Source organism: Mus pahari, chromosome 14 (assembly GCF_900095145.1).
Source record: "Mus pahari chromosome 14, PAHARI_EIJ_v1.1, whole genome shotgun sequence".
Taxonomy (NCBI): domain Eukaryota; kingdom Metazoa; phylum Chordata; class Mammalia; order Rodentia; family Muridae; genus Mus; species Mus pahari.
In genome coordinates this window covers 48,229,577-48,242,500 of record NC_034603.1, presented here as the reverse complement: position 1 = coordinate 48,242,500, position 12,924 = coordinate 48,229,577, and the positions used below count along the sequence as shown (strand labels likewise).

At 45.3% G+C, this 12,924-nt stretch overlaps 1 protein-coding gene across 1 annotated transcript in view; it reads right to left on the bottom strand.

Moving 5' to 3' along the window:
* Positions 1–3,637: 3,637 nt before the first annotated feature.
* The window catches only part of Psmd11 (proteasome 26S subunit, non-ATPase 11), a 44,261-nt gene continuing 34,974 nt past the window's right edge, over positions 3,638–12,924 (bottom strand). Inside the window, exons 8-14 of the mRNA XM_021211640.2 lie at positions 12,451–12,511; positions 10,580–10,642; positions 5,978–6,103; positions 5,483–5,518; positions 5,232–5,283; positions 4,606–4,748; positions 3,638–4,510 (exon numbers count right to left, since the gene is read on the bottom strand). Of these exons, the coding sequence (XP_021067299.1) occupies positions 4,606–4,748; positions 5,232–5,283; positions 5,483–5,518; positions 5,978–6,103; positions 10,580–10,642; positions 12,451–12,511 (481 nt within the window). The 3' untranslated portion in view covers positions 3,638–4,510. The remainder of the gene's footprint in view (positions 4,511–4,605; positions 4,749–5,231; positions 5,284–5,482; positions 5,519–5,977; positions 6,104–10,579; positions 10,643–12,450; positions 12,512–12,924) is intronic.

The following is a 12,924-nucleotide window of genomic DNA, read 5'->3' as shown; positions in this document are numbered from 1 at the left end:
CTAAAACAAGAATCTTGTTGAGGTCATTAGATGTAAGTACTTCCAGGTTAGGGACCGGGGTGACCAGAGTGGAAAATGCCCTGCGCTGTACCAAAAAAGTTTTCCCAGGACCTTACCAGGCACACAGGATGGCTCGCTTCGCTGTGGCCCCTTCCTAACAAAGTTTTTCATAGACCAGAGTGGCACCAACTCCTACTAGAACACAGCACCTGACACTGGGTAACCTATAAACGAAATACTGAAGTGTTAGCTCACAGCTCTGGAGTATGCTCCAGTCAGTAGTAGAATGTGCTGCGGTGAGATGGAGGCTTCAACTCAAACCGGGAAGGGGGAGAGTAAATACTTACTTGGGGGGGGGGGTCACACTGGCTTTCTAACAACTCTGTTCAAAATTAGTCCATGACTTGGAACCTTTCCTTGAGACACAGGCCGCCAGCAACTTGCCATCCTCCTGCTTCAATGTTCAGTTAGGATTCAGGCATGAGCCACCATCCAGCTCCAACGAAAAATAACCTCTCCAAGAGCGCTCTCTCAACATTGACGTGGAGACAAGGTCTCAGGGGTCAGACTCAACCCCCTAGCTGCTCTTCAGTAGAGCGGCCCTGGGTCTCTTCCTTTCATCATAGTAGGCTGTAAGCCATCTTCCTATGGCCTTTCAGACCAGCTCCCCTAATGTTGCTTCTACCTGGAAAGGCAGCCGCTAAAAACCAGCTTCTGAGCTGACTTCATGCTTCAAATTCTAGGATTAAGCAAAAGTTAAATGTGTTCTACTTCCCTAATTATACACAGCCCTCTGAAGGCAGCGATCCACCCATTAGAAAAACCTGGGCCTGCTGTTGCCTGCAAATGAATTCCAGCTTTTACAATTCATCCTAGAGTTCATGGGCCTTCTCCAGCATGGCCACATGCGTGTTCTCTCTTGTCTTCTGTCTGGCCAACCCTATCCCATTACCTTCAAAAACCTCTGCCAACCACTCTAGCCTCCTCGCGCTCGGAGACCAGAAATAGGACGGCACTGCCATTCTACACGCTGAGGGAAGAGGTTGTCAGGAGCCCTACTCACCGGTCACACCTGGTACGCTTGCTTCCCAGCCGATCAGTCAGGGTTCTCTAGAGCATCGAAACTGCCAACAGTGGCCAGTTACTGGGCAGAAAGCCTAAGATCCCGGCAAAGAGCAAAAGCTTCCCTCTTCCATGTGCTTATACAGGCTTCCAACAGGTGTAGCCCAGGTTAAAGGTGTGTCTTCCTGCCTCAAGATACAGATTAGATCTCCCAAAAATAAACAAACAAAAGCAATCTCTTACTGGTGCGCCCTCCATTTTTGAATTTTAGTTAATTCCAGAGGTAGTCAAGTTAACCACCAAGAATAACCATCACACAAGGCACCACAGTGCCCTACCCACTCAAGCCCACCTCTGCCTCCCACACCCAGCTCCCCTCCATGTTCTGAGAAGAAAGAGAAACAATCTGTCCAACATGGCAAAATCAAGAGGAGCCCAGAAGGCAGAGCCAGCTAGCTGAGCGTTGTAGGGATGTTTTCTTCCCAGTACTTACATAGATCCAGGAAGATGTCTAGTTTTCACTATCAGCCGGCCTACTTCCCCCCAAGCCTATCTCTAGCTGCCTTGCAAAGAGGGATGCCCATGCTACACCTCAGTAAACATCTGCTCCTCACAGACCACTTCCCATGATGGCCCAATGACAGAAGGCCAAAGGAATAGCTGGCTACATGGTGCACAAAGGGTTCAACCCAGAGCTACGGAACCCTGGTTCTTGAGGAAGTCTTCCTTGGAGGGCCCAGAGCAGCATCTAGTGGTTCTTCTGAGCAACACAGATTATATAACCAGCACCCAGCAGGACAGCAGAGCAGCCCTCTTGACTGCTGTTCTCAACACCAGTCTGACTAACGCACAAGAAAGCCCCAGTACCTTGAAGGCTAGTGCCTAAAAAGAGGCTCTCAGCTAGACAGCAAGAACCAGGCCAGCCTACGGACAGATCTTTGGGGGTTGTGTGAGGTGTGGGGAGAGAGCCAGGCTAGCTGTGTGAGACCTGGGAAGGGAAGCTGTGGTACAACCCATGATGCTTTAGTGCAGCACAGTCCAGAAGTACCTGAGAGCCATATTGTCCAGCCACATAAGTAATGTGCTATTTCCTAGTAATTACATTTAAAAAGAACAAGTGGAATTTTTAAACACTTATTTATTTTATGTTATGTTACTGTTGCTCTCTTCAGACACACCAGAAGAGGGCATCAGATCCCATTACAGATGGTTGTGAGCCACCATGTGGTTGCTGGGGATTGAACTCAAGACCTCTCTGGAAGAGCAGTCAGTGCTCTTCACCTCTCCAGCCCCCAGAACAAGTGAATTTTATATTAGCCCCAAATAACCCAATGCATCTATAAAAATTAGTAGGATGCTTTACACTTTTTTCATTCTAAGCCTTTAAAAGACAGTTTGTGGTTACACATCTGAACTAGCCTAACCTCAGGGGCCTGACAGCCATCACACAGGCTGCTATCCTGAGCTCTCGGGGTTTCCTAAGTCCCAATTCTGCTCCAACTCCACATCACTATGAGATTTTAAAGTACTTTTATAAAAAACAAAGTCTTCTGTAAGTAAAATTATACAGAAAAATATCAACTGAAAATAGCAAAACTGACCAAACTCGAGTTTGACAGGGCCAAAGACAGGTCCCTCAGAAGCCCACACTTGAGTTCCGAGGGCAGTGAAAAGAGCTGCTATTGAAGAGCGCACAAGCACACGACAGCATGCTGGCCACCAGCACTGAGCACCGGCACCTTCGCTCCTGCAAACCCTCAGGAAACAACCTGAAGGCTGCTGCCCATTCCCCAAGTCCTTGCAGCCACTCTGCCCCAAAAGACAACTGAACTCCATTTCTGACGCCACTCCTCACTTCAACTTCCCTCCAAAGGCTTTCAAATATGGACTCCCAGTAGGCAGTAAGGGAAGATAGCTCTGGCCACGCCAGGAGAGGCTTTATGGAGCACCTGAACTTATTTGGAAACCCTCCAGCACTCAAGAAAAGACACCTTTTGAAAAAAAAATTATTTTATTGGAACTCATCTGAACATCAGATATACCTGGTGTTGGTCAGCAAGAACCGTTTGTACATTTGATAATGATGGTGCCAAAACCAAAACAGTGACTGGACATGATGGGAAGAGAGGAGGGTTGAGAACAAAAACCTGATTTTGAAAAGGAAAATAAAAGCCAGTCAGATTCAGTGAAGATGCAAAACCTGGTACAACAAAGTCCTTTTACAAAATAGAAATTTATTACCAAACCTGGAGGGGTAATCTGAGAAAGGTTCTAAAGAAAGAGAAAGAGGCCAGCGGGAAGGCGGCGGGAGGGAGAGAGAAGACAGGGACGAACAGCGGGCATAGCAAAGGTGCAGGCGCTTACCTGCCCACAAGGCATCAAAGCCTCTAGGCAACTGCACCAAAAACAAAGCATGCTAGAACAGCGCCACCCTGTCTGGTCACCCTCTCAAGAGGCAGAGAAAGACACTGGGAAGGGGACATGAGGGTGCTTCAAATGCAACAAAGAAAATTAATATTTTTTAATTAAAAAAAAACAAAACACCCCAGTCTCATTCCCAATGTTCACTATTTAAAAAAAAAAAAAAAAAAACCAAATCCATCTGACAGCAGGAAAGAGTGGGAGAGGGGAGCAGCAGATGGAGTTTCGACAGCTCAACTCTAGAGGGAAAGAGGAAGGACATGGCTGAGAGGAAGAGAAGAGGGATGGTTAAAACACCGAGTCTAATCTAGTTACAGGGTTAAAAAAGCCACATGCACAGCAGGCCCCGAGGGCTGTGGGCCTCACTGCTCCCCGTGTGGCCGTGGTAGACACTAGCTCCTGGACTTCTTCCCGTTTTCTCACAGGTCGGAGCCAAGCATGTACTGCGGCTGCAGCAGTGGCGGCAGCACAGCGGGCCCTTCAGCTAGTTTGCTGGAGCCAATGTCAGAGGGAAGGGTGGACAGGCCAGATGGCAGGGGAAAACACCCATCGCCTCATTACAAATGAAAAAGAAAACAGCAGTCTATACATAGTTGTTTGTTTTGGTTCAGTACAAACAGAATAAAAAGTCGTTGCTTTTGATGGTCAGCAAACACCCAATTCTGAAGAGGAGGAGAGGTGGCGCCCAGCAGGTGGGTGAGGATCCCCAGTGGTTGGCGGGGTGCCTGGCTTTGCGGCCCTCTCCCAGGAGGCAGAGAGCACAGCTTAGGTAGTGTAAGCCTTTTTCCTTTTATTTAGAATCTTTTTTTTTTCTTTTTCTTTTTTTTTAAGCAATTTCCCACTCCCATGTTGGCCAGTGCGGATTACATGAGAACTGGCCGCCTATCGCTGGATACAGATGCACCAATGAGGGTTAAAAACTTTCCGAGCGAAAAGTAGAACAGAAAGAAAAGAATCTCCTAGCATTTCCCCAAGGGTTCACTCTCCCGCCACACACACTCTCCAAAGGACCGCTACAGATCCAACTCTGCAAGAGAAGACAGAGCAGTGTCAATCCGGGAAGCCGTGAGGACCAGACGGTGTTCAGTGCTGCCTGACCCTGGTCCCGGGGCCAGCACTCACCTATGTCAGCTTCTTGGCTTTGCTGTAGAGGGAGTCCACTACTTTACTCATGTTCTGAATAGTTTCCAGAGCAGCTTCATAAGTTTTATCTACTGGGGGTTCATCGAAAATGATCAGAACACCCTCCCCCTGGTCCAAAATCCCTGAAAGAAACACAGCGACAAACCAGGTGGAAGGAGATATTAGATAATAACAGCAAAGACCCCACTCTCTAGCCTCATTTTCTCCCAACTTTTCACAGTGCACCTTTCTATATACTCTCTTCTTTTAAAAAAAAGGGTCCTTTCTTATTTTAATTTCTGTGTACATATATGACTCTGTATGAGGATACATAGCACATGTGTATACAAGAAACCTTGGACGCCAGAAGAGGGTGTCAAATCCTCTTAAACTAGAGTTTACAGGCAGCTGTGAGTTGCTATATAGATGCTGGAAACTGAACCTGGGTCCTCTGTAAGAGCAGTTAAATGTCCTAACTGCTGAGCCATCTCTCCAGCCCCTTACACATTCTTCAAAGGGAGGGATACAAGGAACATCAGAAGAGAAACTCAGTTTTAAAGATACACATCCTTCAGATTCTAACCAGCCCTGGCCTGTGTGACCCCTGGCCTGTGTGACTTACTCACCATGGAACTTCTTGTCAAGAATCATCTGGGATAATTTCCTTTCCACGTCGGCCTAAAATCGAAGTACACAATTAAAGACACCAACGCCCACTGGTCAGAGATCAGCCTGACATGAAAGCTAAAGACTCTTCTAAGACATGGACCGGAGCAAAATACCAACACCACACCCAGAGCCCAAGCTCTGTTCCCACAGAGAGGCCAGCCCTCTGCAGTGTTCCCTATTCCCACCTCTAACAGGCCTGAGCACTTACCTTGGAGAGTTTGATGAGACTAGATATGTGTTCAATCTAAAAGAAAAGCAGACAGCAACACTGAAAGTTTGAATTTACTGCCAATATAAAAAGGAGGACAGAGAACTGGTGTGTCTCTTGAGCCTACTGAGTCTACAGGGCAGCTTTCCTGTGGCCATGCTTACTGTCCTCTGCTTTGCCTACTTCCCTGCTGTCTGTCACTACACAGAATACACTCCCATCCCACGCACAAAACACATCAAGTATCTACCATGTGCAGTGAGGACAAGAGAGGGATGACACTTGAATTCAAAGGCAGGCCAGCCTGCAGCCTTCTATCCCACCAGCTTCCTTCTTCATTTCCCAGCAAGACAAGCCCAAACCCTTGGTGGCCTCTTACCAGACAGACATACCCTTGAAATTGAGCTCCTGTTTTGGACAACTATGGAGAAAAAAGTGGCCACAGCACCACACCTAGCTCAAGACTGTTGACAAGGATCCCAGGAAGGTTCTTACCTGGACTCGGGAAAAAGGTTCAATGACCCGGATCAGATTCTGTTCCAGTAAGTTATCATACAACTTGGCCAAATGTGTGCTGATGATTGGGTCGTCCCGGAGCTCTGCCCTGTAGTCTGTCAGGGCCTGCAAAACAAACCTCACAACTGTTAAGGTCTGGGTAAAATATTAAGGCCTAGAAGGAATGTTAAGGCCTACATACTTGTACCTGGCTATCCTGTCATTTTGTGCTGTTACTAATATAAGGAAACTTTTTTTTTTTTTTTTTTTTTTTGGTTTTTCCAGATAGGGTTTCTCTGTATAGCCATGGCTATCCTGGAACTCACTTTGTAGACCAGGCTGGCCTCCAGCTCAGAAATCTGCCTCCCAAGTGCTGGAATTATAGGCGTGCGCCACCACCGCCCTGCAGGAAACTTTCTTATATGTTGTTTCTGCTGTTACTAGGAAACTCTCTCATGACCAAGCTGATTACATAGTCTGCTACGTTCTATGCCTTTGGAAACCAATCCAATCACGATGTAAAGTCAGTAGAACTGCTTTGTATAGTTATCCACATGTGGGGCAGTGGACCACCAGACACAAGAACTAGAAAGGTAGTTCAAAACCCCAGTAAATCTCAAAATTGAGAAGGGTAAGAATTCAAACTAGCTCCTGACTAGGTTCCTGTCCTGAAGCACAACACCCCACTACGAGGTCCATGACAACCAGTCACATCACAGACAGCTTAGAGTTCTACGTGCTAATGAGGTATCGAGACAGGCCCTGAGTGTTCGGTGAGCTTCCCTTCCTTGGCATTCTTTCCTGCAAAAGATATTTAACCTCGGGTTCACCCTGAGTTAGACGGATGCATCTTCATCCGCCATGAATAAAGCAGTTTGAACAAGCAAGGACGTCTCCTTCATCAAGGATTGCTCTGGGGGAGGCTGTTGTCATACAGAGCCACACCTACGTCTCCTGTAAAAGGCCCTCCTCAATACTCCTGGCACTTACTCAGAGCTGAGCCAGGTCCACCCCCAACCCCAGGCCCCCATTCTCAACTCCTCAAAGTTCCCAGTGGTGTCTGGGTACACAGGAGTTTGAGAAACACAGCCTCTGATTCTTACCCAGAAAAACATGGGCGAAAACCCATATCTTAGTCTGTGTCTTGTCTTGCCTCTGAGAGCAGTGTATCAGCTGCTCTGACACCCCAGCAGTGAGGTGGAAAAGCAGAGCCACACCCACAACAAGCTTGGACCCAAACCAACCAGACAGCAGCACTCCCTACAACTGGGTATAAGCTTTATGCTATTTGCTCTTATAAGCTGCCCCTGGAATGGACCATAACCTGTATCAATATAAGAAACTATTTGGGCCGGGCGGTGGTGGCCTCCCAGCACTCAGGAGGCAGAGGCAGGCGGATTTCTGAGTTCGAGGCCAGCCTGGTCTACAAAGTGAGTTCCAGGACAGCCAGGGCTACACAGAGAAACCCTGTCTCGAAAAACAAAAACAAAAAATAAAGAAAAGAAAAGAAAAGAAAAGAAAAGAAAAGAAAAGAAAAGAAAAGAAAAGAAAAGAAAAGAAAAGAAAAGAAAAGAAAAGAGAAAAGAAAAGAGAAAGAAACTATTTCGAATAAGACTTCCATTTTGAGTAGGAGTTGAGTAAGGTTTAAGGTCAAGACCTCCCTGGGAACTAACACCCTACTGACCAGATTAACAGACATCCAGGTTGGCAAGCTAAGACATGAATATTAGATAAGGTTAAGTCCCCTGCCACAGTTGAATACCCCAACCAATGGAAGCAGGATACAACATGTACAACAAAGACATGTTCCTAAAGAAATCCTCTATCCCTAAATCCTGATTGGTGGAATAATTTGACACAGGTATTTGTAGATTTTAGGCTTAAAAACCCTGTAGGATCACAAGTCTGAATCATGATCCTAATCAATCAGTCTTGGGGTGAATGCTCAATAAACCATCCCTGTCTCACTGAGATCAGTGTTTGTGTGGTTTGTGAGGCGACTCCTGGACCACAACAACAACAGAGACTGGCACAGCACTTTAAAGTCTCTGAGCCTCGCCTCCTGAGGTCCGCCGGCCCTGGTAACTATATCATCACTATATATTCAGAAGTCTGGGAAGCTGAAAGGAAGACAGCAAAAAGAGTATGAGGAACAAAAAGCATGGAGCCACCATCTTTCTGTCCTGACACAAGACACTCTACTTACAAACCTAATGAACTGCACATATATTTTCAGCATATATTTCAAAGAATTCTGAGATTAAACAATGAAAAATGCTGAATTACACGGGCAGTTCCTAAGAGCTTTGTGGGGATAGAACAATATGACTCTGCAGGCAAAGAAAACAAAATGCCTTGTTTGTTTTGGGGTATTTTTGTTGTTGTTTGGTTTGGTTTTTTGAGGGAGTGCTATATTTTTCCTTTCTGTTTGTTTTCCAAGACAGGATTTCTCTGTGTATCCTTGGCTGTCCTGGAAATCGCTCTGTGGACCAGGCAGGACTCAACTCAGGAGATCTGCCTGCCTATGCTGGGTTTAAAAGCGTGCAACATCACCTCTGGCTAGATTTGATTTTTTTTTTTCTTTTCCCTCAACACTAATATTTTTATTGATTATTACAGGACTGCCTCAGACTGTCCAGAGCAGCTGACTATGATTTGCCTCATGCTCTCACAGGAGTGATTTTACCAGCAGCAGACAGTCCCTCCAACTGTGTGATATTTGGAATTCTAGAGACTTTTCAGAGGGTGTATAAATGCTAGGACTCTAAGAGGCAGGGTGAGTTATTGGTGGTTATTGGTTGTTAGTTGGTTGCTGTTGGGTCTTTGACCAAAGAAGAAACAAGAAGAAATTAGATATCCTTAGATCAAACTTGCCACAGGGAACTCACAGCCCTAATCAGCAGGAAGTAGTCTAACAATAACACCATCCCCTTTCCTTTCTATCCTTTGCTTCTCTCTTATCTGGTTAGGAGGCTGAAAGGGTAGAAAAGAGGATGGAAGAATGAAAGAAAGAACCCACAAAGTAGGAAATGTCAGCTAAAAAGAAAGGAAAGCAAAAAACAAAACAAAACACAAGTCCAATCTGTGTTGCCCATATACTCACTGAAGCATGGTCAAACTCCCAGTGGCCAGCCCCTTAAAGAAAAATGAGTTTTTCCCAACCCAACCCCCTGCCAGAAGCCATCAACTACAGAAACTACACTTCAGCATCCTTATCACAATTTTTAAGAGTTCTCTTTGATGGCTTCCTGTCTAGGCTGTTTCTGATTTGAGGGTGGGGGGAGGTGTCACAGAATGACTCTCTGGTTTTTAAGGTGATTATTAAACTCAGACTAAAAGAACACCAGTTCAGAAAAGATTATACAAATCCCATCCTAAAGCTTAAAGACATGTTTCTCCCATTTTAGCCTATTGAGGAAGTTTTTCTCTTAAAGCTAGGTAAAGTGGCTCACACTTCCAACACTTGGGAAAATGAGGCAGGACTGCTCTAAGTTCCAGGTCAGTATGGGATACACAGCAAGACCCTGTCTCAAAAAACAAGCGGGGCATGGTGACACGCGCCTTTAATCCCAGCACTTGGGAGACGGAGGCAGAGGCAGGCGGATTTCTGAGTTTGAGGCCAGCCTGGTCTACAAAGTGAGTTCCAGGACAGCCAGGGCTATACAGAGAAACCCTGTCTCGAAAAACCAAAAAAATAAAAAAATAAAAAATAAAACAAGTGCCAGGTGGTGGCAGTGCACACTTTTAGTCTCAGCACTCAGGAGACAGAAACAAGTGGATCTCTGTAAGTTTGAGAATAGCCTGGTCTACAGAGTTTCAGGACAGCCAGGGCTACACAGAGAAATCCTGTCTTGAAAAACAAAAAAATGTATGGATGAATGGATAGACAGACAGAGAGCAAATAAACAAAGAAAAATGACTCTTGTTCACAGAGTACAAAGCAAGCTTGGGATACCTAAAGCTGTTCTGTGTGGAAGCAGGCCTAGAGTTGTCATGAGACATGACAGTTGTATGGTTTGGCCATCCCGATTATCATTTTACCACAAAGTAAAAGTAAATAACTTTATTGTATATATGAATAACAACTTTTGTTTAACGTGTGTGTGTGTGTGTGTGTGTGTGTGTGTGTGTGTGTGTGTGTGTGTATGTCCTGGGCTGGAGTGATAGGAAGTTTGAGCTGCCTGATGTGAGTGTTGGGAAAGCAACTCTGGTCCTCTGTAAGAGCAGAGCATTCTCTTTCCCTGTGAAACATTTCTCCATCCTGAATGACAACTCGGCATAAAAAAGTGCACAGTTCAGTGTCCCACTGCACTCTGTGTAAAGAACCACTTCCTGGATTCGAGATGGTTCTGGGTGAAGAGCCTATGGGATCAACATTAACATCTCTAACTTTGAAATGGTTTTGTTTGTTTGTTTGTTTTAAGACAGGGTTTCTCTGTGTAGCCCTGGCTGCCCTGGAACTCACTCTGTAGATCAGGCTGGCCTAGAATTCAGGGATCTGCCTGCCTCTGCCTCCCAAGCGCTAGAATGACACCACTGCTGAAACTGCCCTCAATGGCCCTCTTCTCCACCCATTCCCCATCAATTCAATACCATGCTCACCTTTTCAAAATCTGCCAGTGATCTGTTCTTGCTAGCTTGAGCCACACATTTCAATGCTTCTGTCTGAGAATTAAAAAATAAACAAATAAATAAATTTCATGAACATAAACTGTTCTGCATGTGTCATGTACCCAAGGTCTCATAAGCACCTTCTGTTATAAACAACAACCTGTCCTCACCATCACTTTTTTTAAGGGGCCTGGGTAGAAAAGCCAGCAGTATTGAATACCACTGTATGCCAAACAGTGTCCCTTTGAAATGTGAAGTGACTTAAATAGAAGTTTCCCAGAAAGATAGACCAGGATAAGGATTCTCTAGAGAAAACAACAAGAGAAGTGTGATTTCTTTCTCATTATTCCAAGATTTTTTATCTCCACATGCACCCAATTCTTCTGCCCTCAAACCTGATAATCCCTGGGCTTTTATCAAGGCTCACTCTGCTAGCTTTGATACAAGACACTGATTGAGTTTGCCCTGGGGTTCAGGCAGTAGTCCACATATTACCCTTGAATATTAAAACTCTACGGTGAGCCAAAACTGGATATACAGTGCCCAAGAGAAACGCCTCACCTGGCTACAACAACATCTGCCAAGCTGTCAAGTCACCCAACACCCATCTTTCTGCACTGGCCTGGCTTCTTTTGAAAGTGGTCACTGAGGCACAAAGTAACAGGGGGCTCCTCTGTGTCAGCCTCACAAATAAGGAAGGTAAGTCTATGTGGCCGACTAACTGGCACAGGCTGTCAGGAGCACAGTCTGTCTCCAGCATCTGCCCTACAGATAATGTCATAATGAACACACTCTGGAACGCAAAGCCATATAACAAGCGTTCAAAACCTATGTCCACAGCTCTCAGCTACCTGTCCTCCTCCTGAACACTTGCAGATCCATCTCAACTCTACAACTCTAGCTTGTGTTTTGGGTTTTTTGTTTTGCTTTGCTTTGCTCTGTTTGGAGGCAAGGTCTTATTATGTAGCCCTGGCTGTCCTAGAACTAACAGATCTGCCTACCTCTGCCTCCTAATGCTGGGATTAAAGGTGTATGGGACCACACCCGGTTTCAACTCCAGTTATGAGGAAAGTCTACAGTAAAAGCCAGTATTCCAAGTCAGAACTATAATCTTACTTGAAACTTTTACTGACGAAATTAGGATCACTTACAGAGAAATCAGTTTTTATTGATAGTATTCCAGAGATTTAGCAAGATAGCTAATCTGTTCATTGTTTAGAAACAACCATACTTGAAATTCAAAATAATTGCTTTGATTTAATTATGACAGTCATCAAAGAGCAAAGTGGGAATAGGACACACCCAAGACAGCATCCTTACAACCATGTGGTCCAAAAAGTCATCGTTTACCCATATACAAAAAGGCTGACCAACCATCCAAGGCCTCTTTTAAAGTATATACAGATTTATAGTATGAATGGAAAGATGAGTTGGGAAACACTAAGGGAGGTCTCAAAAGCTAGTTCTTACACCAAGTAATCCGACCTCCCCACAAGCATTTTGTACCAGATCTAAGCAGGTTTCCGACCCAGAGAATCAGGATGTCAGATTCTGCATAGGTTCTATTTGCAAGTTAGGTTCACAACAGGAAGATCTGGCCAAAGATAAATTGTAACCTAACAGCAAATGCTACAATATGTTTTCATAAGTCCCTCAGTTACCTGTCTGTAACAGTGCCCAACACTGACTTTCTATGCCAAGACTTGAACAGTAAAGAAAGCCCAATGAATGAGCTTATTAAGGGAGGAAAACAGGAATGGGGAAGGGAGGACGGAAACCTGAGGAACTCCGCTCCCATCAAACATCGTGAACTTGACAATAAGCTGGTTTCAGAGTACAAGTGTAGTCGCAGTATTCCCTACCTGCCTCCCTGCATACCGAAGTGCGAGCTTTCCGCTCACCAAAGCCTGGACATCTTCTGGGCTGCAAAACAACACAACACACACAAAATCAAAACCAAAAAGCAGTAACTCGGTCAACTGCTCCAGGACAGGGGTTTAGGTTAACTACTAACCAGAATTCCATTGTGAAGGTTCAACTGAGAGAAAAATCAACCAAACCCATATGTCCTAACACTACAGAAGTTAGTGTTATTCCAGTCTTCCCCAAGGCTAGCAGTGACAAGTAAAACTATCCCAAAATTAAGCAGAGCACAGCTAGGCATGTGGTGCATACTTTTAGGGAGGCAGATGCAGTTAGATCTCTGAGTTCAAGGCCAGCCTGGTCTACATAGCAAGATCCTAGCTCCACAAAAAAAGAGGGGGGTAAAGCAGGGCGTGGTGGCGCACGCCTGTAATCCCAGCACTCGGGAGGCAGAGGCAGGCGGATTTCTGAGT